The following is a 5,619-nucleotide window of genomic DNA, read 5'->3' as shown; positions in this document are numbered from 1 at the left end:
GTTTAAAAAAAAAAAAGATAGTAGGAAGGGAAAAATGAAGGGGGGGAAATCGGAGGGGGAGACGAACCATGAGAGACTATGGACTCTGAGAAAAAAACTGAGGGTTCTAGAGAGGAGGGGGGTGGGGGGATGGGTTAGCCTGGTGATGGGTATTATTTAAAGAGGGCACATATTGAATGGAGCACTGGGTGTTATACGCAAACAATGAATCATGGAACACTACATCAAAAACTAATGTAATGTATGGTGATTAACATAATAAAATTAAAAAAAAAAGACATTAGAAAGCTCCAACAATTAAAACACTGAGTAGTGGAGTAATAATCAATAATCAATCAGTAGAACAGAATACAGGGCCTAATAAAAGACCCTGGAATATTTGGAAATACAGAATATGCTATATACCCAGGAGAACTGAAAACATATGGCCACAAAAAATGTACGTAAATATTTATGGTAGCATTATTCATAACAGCCAAAAAGTAGAAACAATCCAGTGCCCATTAATTGATAATTGTTTAAACAAAATATGGTCTATACATACAATTGAATATTATTTGGTCATAAAAAAGAATGAAATAGTGATACATGCTACAACATGAACAGTGAAAACATTATGCTAAGTGAGAGAAGCCACAAAAGGCCATATATTATATGATTCCATTCACTTAATGTTTACAATAGGTAAATCCAGGGACAGGAAGTAGGTTAGTAGTTACCAGGGGCTTAGGAGAGGGGAAAATGGGGAGTGACTCCTAATAGGTTTAGGGTTCCTTTATTCAGTGATAAAAATGTTCTAAAACTAGATCGTGGAGGGGCACCTGAGTGGCTCAGTCGGTTAAGCATCTGCCTTCAGCTCAGGTCATGATCTCAGGGTCCCGGGATCGAGCCCCACCTAGGGCTCCCTGCTCAGCAGGGAGCCTGCTTCTCCCTCTCCCTCTGCGCTCCACCTGCTTGTGCTCCCTCATTCTCTCTGTCAAATAATAAAATAAAATAAAACTAGATAGTGGTGATGGTTCGTAAAATCTGCAATTCTACTAAAAAAGACTGAATTGTATAGCTTCAAAAGATGAATTTTTGGTACATAAATTAGATCTCAATACAGTATAAAGCAATCCCTCTGATGGTCATGTGGAGAATTGATAAAAGAGGAGAGCAATAACCCCATACCTATTTCAGTACACTAGACAAATAAGCGATCCTTACCACCCTGAATCAGCTGCCGGGCCATAAACAAAGCAGTAGAACCAGTAGCACAGTTATTGTTGACATTTATTATAGGAATTCCAGTCAGTCCCAAACTGTGATAGATAGACCTCTGCCCACAGGTAGAGTCACCTGTATAGAAAAAGAAACAAAAACTATAATATCTGCAACATGAGAATTTATGAAGCTGCAATGCAACATGATACCACATTATGGGTTTTTTTTTTTCAGTATTGTGCCTTTGTGCATATAACACAGGCACAACAATAAACTTTTTTTTTTTTTTAAGATTTTATTTATTTATTTGACAGAGAGAGACACAGCGAGAGAGGGAACACCAGCAGGGGGAGAGGGAGAGGGAGAGGCGGACTCCCTGCTGAGCAGGGAGCCCGATGTGGGACTCGATCCCAGGACCCTGGGATCCTGACCTGAGCTGAAGGCAGTCGCTTAACCGACTGAGCCACCCAGGCGCCCAACAATAAACTATTGACATCTTATTCAGAAACAGTTTTTGCATTAAGCATTATTTACACTCCAAATATGAAAAATCCTCAAAACACAGTATATGTGTACTTTCTTTACATGTCACAGACATAGGAGAGTAGAGAAATGACCAAGTAATAGCAAACAATTCAATCTGTCTAGGACTTCATCATAAAAAAGGAAGCAATGTTTCATTTCTACTTCAGATATAAATCTTTAAAACTACATCAATTGATTAAAAGGCTGTGGTTTTCTCTTCATATAAAGGTTCTACAACTTCAAAAAGTTTAAAAGATCCTGTATGGCAGGGTGTTCCAGAAAAACAGTGATCCAAGCTGAATATACATTTGACTCCCTTTCCCAAGTAACACAATCATCAAGGCAGGACATGCTGGAGCAATCTGATGGGGAACATGTGAAGGGACAGACTCTCCAGAAGTCTTCAGGGAAAACAGCAAGGTTCAGGACCTTCTTTTCAATAAATACATTGTGCATCTCTTTGACCTAGTAAATTTCCCTTTGAGGATGCTCTTGATATCTTGAAATCTCAAAAAAAATAAATAAACACAGATAAACACAAAGATTCATCTACAGTAATGCTTACTATAGCCTTTTATGGTAACTAGAAATTAGAAATAATTAAAAACGTCCAATAAATAAATAAATAAAATGTCCAAGAACAGGATATCATTACAATATCCCCAAGACTAGAAAAGCATGCAGTCATGAAAAATGGTGTAAAAAGACCGGGGACATTCTAAATGTCATTTAAAAGGCGGTAGATTATATGATATATCTATTCAATGGAATTTTATGTTATCATTTAAAAAAAAGACCAAGGAAGCTCTTAATGATATAATTTGGAACAGTAGCCAAGAACTACTAAGTAAAAAAAAAAAAAAATCAAGCTACAAAACAGTGAGTTTATTATGCTACCATGTGTGTAACAAAAGAAAGGGGACAAGGGAACTTACACACTCACACATACTTGGATATGGACAAATCACCTCTGCAAAGATACACTAGAAATTAGTGAAATTGGCTTTCTAAGGGAAGGGAACCATGAGACAGGGAGACAGGAATAAGAGTGAGACTCTCCATCATATAACCATCCACCTTTGGTATTTTTGTACCATGTACATATTTTATCTATTCCAGAAAAAAAAAAAAAACTTAATTGAAAAAATGTTAATGGTACTATAAAAGAAGACTTTTTTTTAAATCTTTTTTTTTTTTAAGATTTTATTTATTTATTTTGACAGAGAGACAGAGAGAGAGGGAATACAAGCAGGGGGAATGGGAGAGGGTGAAGCAGGCTTCCCACTGAGCAGAGAGCCCATTGTGGGGCTCGATCCCAGAACCCTGGGATCATGACCTGAGCCGAAGGCAGACGCTTAACGACTGAGCCACCCAGGAGCCCCTAAAAGAAGATTTAATGGGGAATATGAACTATACTAAAATGAGAAAAGTAGGTTACCAAAAAGTACTAGGATCCTTCTTTTTTTTTTTTTTTAAGTTTTATTTATTTAAGTAATCTCTACACCCAACATGGGGGTCAAACTCACGACCCAGAGATCAAGAGTCGCATGCTCTTCCAACTGAGCCAGCCAGGCACCCCAGGACCTTGTTTTCTTTAAGAGAAAATTCTATGTGCATGCAGACTCACATGCATTCATATTCACTGAAGGATAACATCAAAAAATTAACGGTAATAACTTCGGGACTGGACAATAGGGTTACAGGTGACTTTTTTCTTGTGTTTTTCTGTGTTTCCTTATTTCTTTCTTTTTTTTACAATTAGTCTATACTCTTTTCCTAGTTAGGAAAAAGTTTAATGAAAAATTTTTATTGGGGGTGCCTGGGTGGCTCAGTGGTTGAGCGTCTACCTTCGGCTCAGGTCATGATCCTGGAGTCCTGGGATTGAGCCCTGCAATGGGCTCCCTGCTCAGTGGGGAACCTGCTTCTCCCTCTCCTGTTCCCCCTGCTTGTGCGCGCTCTCTCTCTCTCTGTCAAACAAATAAATAAAATCTTTTAAAAAATGTATTGGATACAAAAAGTCAACGAATACAAATTTTAAGATAACAACAAAAATTTATCTTCTGAATAGTAATTATCTTTACATGGTGGAACTATGCGTAATTTTTTCTTTTTTAAAGATAAACAATGCTTTTTAATTTATCTCCTGTTTTGGCAATAAACAATGGCAAAAAACATATGTTAAACTAGGCTGACACATAAGGGAAATCTAGGAATGATGGAAATAAGTCTGAATTCTGAGTTTGGAGGGTTAAAATTCACAAATGCCTCTGCATTGTTTATGAAGTTGCTGCTAGATTAGGTGAAACATTTTTAAAATATATAGTTTACCACATACCATAAACGTAGCCAATACATGCCTGTTCCACTACTGAATAAGGGATCTGTGCATCAGCTAAAGCCTTCTGGCCTATAAAAACAAAAGGGTTTTATCAAAGAGTGCTTTGAGTATTTGCTTTAGGTGGGTCAAAATAAGTTTAGAGTTTTCCCAGAGTAGATCTGCCTCTAAATAGTCTATGCTCAATTCAAATGACAAATCCTTCATCAATTCATCTCAGATCTCTCCATTCAGAAGTAACTGTTTCCTCCACTAAGCTACTACTTTTTTCACACCTCCTTTTTGATACTTAACATTTTCTGTTCTAACTGTATACCTAACTATAAATATATTAAATCCCAAAGTCTTAAAGCTCCTTAACCTCAAGGTCCTTACTCATCTCTGTGGCTCCACTGCACATCTAAAGGACAAAATTGGAAAGAATATCATTATTGTGGGGGGGAAGGGGAGACTCCCACAGAGCCCTTTGATGTCCCAGCAAACACTTGGACAGTACATAAAATCACAGGCCACTGTTTGCCCTGGTTATCTAGCTAAGAATGCCCAAGCTCTTCTCCCTTTGTCCTTCCTAATGAATCACTAGGCAATTGTCTGTATAGGTCCTTCTCCCTTGACTCAGCTTCTTTTTATGGTTCCAAGGTTCCACAATCAAGGCAGATGACACAATAAGTCCAGTGTTCAAAGATCTAAATTTTCTATATTACCTGCTTCTTTTGCCAAGTCAGGGTAGTCTCTTGAATTCTCAAGTCCAGGCTTCATGAACTAGAAATGCAGAAGGAGATAATAAATAGAAGCAAATATAGTTAGATTTTTCTCACAACAGAGCACTGCAAAAATTCATTTATCAATTAATTTAAACAAAAACATACTGAGCACCTAACATGCTCCTAGACTCTGATAATAAATAATATACAGTCGTTGCCCTTGGGGAGCTTCCAGTCCAATGGAAAACAGACAATTATACTACAGTGTCCTTAAGTACAGAATAATTTGGGAAAGAAAACTACCTAGCCTCAGAATGAGGACTAGAAAGGCTTCCCAGAGGAACTGACATTTAAATTAAGTCTTTAAGAATGAGTAGGAGTTAGCCAAGTGATAGAAAAAAAATTCTAGGGCAAAGACCTAGAAGCGAGAGAATATGGCTCAATCTAGGTACTGTGAGCAATTTTATGCTGCAGAAGCTGAAGCACAAATCGGATTCGGCAAGTGACAGGGACAGAAAAGTAACTTAGGACCAAATGATAATAACTACTAACGCTTATTGGGCACTTACTGTGTTCTGCATTATGCTAAGCACTTCTCATGTTTTAATTTACTTAATCCTCACAATAATCCTAAAAGGTAGGTACTATTATTACCATCACTTTACAACAAGAAAGGGTACAGAGAGATTAAGTAATCTGCCCAAGGACACATAGCTAATTAAGTAGTGAAGCTGAAATTTCAGACAGTCTGGTTCTAGAGCTAACTCAAAAGGGAACCTATATGCTTTCCTATGATGTCTGGGCTTTATTCTAAAAACGATGGATTTTTCTTTTTTTTTTTAAGAGAATGGG

The 5,619-nt window shown here is 37.4% G+C and overlaps 1 protein-coding gene across 1 annotated transcript; it reads right to left on the bottom strand.

The window, feature by feature from the left end:
* Nucleotides 1-1,073: 1,073 nt before the first annotated feature.
* Nucleotides 1,074-5,068, bottom strand: LOC145718029 (sterol carrier protein 2-like). Its single transcript, XM_081809469.1, has 3 exons — nt 4,768-5,068; nt 4,064-4,135; nt 1,074-1,338 (listed from the first exon to the last, which is right to left on the bottom strand). Exons 1-3 carry the CDS (start codon nt 4,820-4,822, stop codon nt 1,184-1,186), a joined length of 282 nt encoding a protein of 93 aa, XP_081665595.1. The 5' UTR covers nt 4,823-5,068; the 3' UTR covers nt 1,074-1,183.
* Between the last annotated feature and the right edge of the window lie 551 nt (nt 5,069-5,619).

The sequence above is a fragment of the Leptonychotes weddellii genome, unplaced genomic scaffold, assembly GCF_054177405.1.
Source record: "Leptonychotes weddellii isolate Sample4059 unplaced genomic scaffold, ASM5417740v2 HiC_scaffold_10163, whole genome shotgun sequence".
In the NCBI taxonomy this organism is placed as follows: Eukaryota; Metazoa; Chordata; class Mammalia; order Carnivora; family Phocidae; genus Leptonychotes; species Leptonychotes weddellii.
Note: the sequence above shows the minus strand (reverse complement) of the source record. Positions and strands in the feature narration are given on the sequence as shown.

Excerpts from the sequence above, each read along its gene's own strand:
- LOC145718029 (XM_081809469.1), bottom strand. The coding sequence starts at position 4,822 with ATGAAGCCTGGACTTGAGAATTCAAGAGACTACCCTGACTTGGCAAAA. Across the intron at positions 4,136-4,767 it reads TGACTTGGCAAAAGAAGCAG|GCCAGAAGGCTTTAGCTGAT; the intron begins GTAATATAGAAA and ends TTGTTTTTATAG. Across the intron at positions 1,339-4,063 it reads ATGTATTGGCTACGTTTATG|GTGACTCTACCTGTGGGCAG; the intron begins GTATGTGGTAAA and ends TTTTCTATACAG.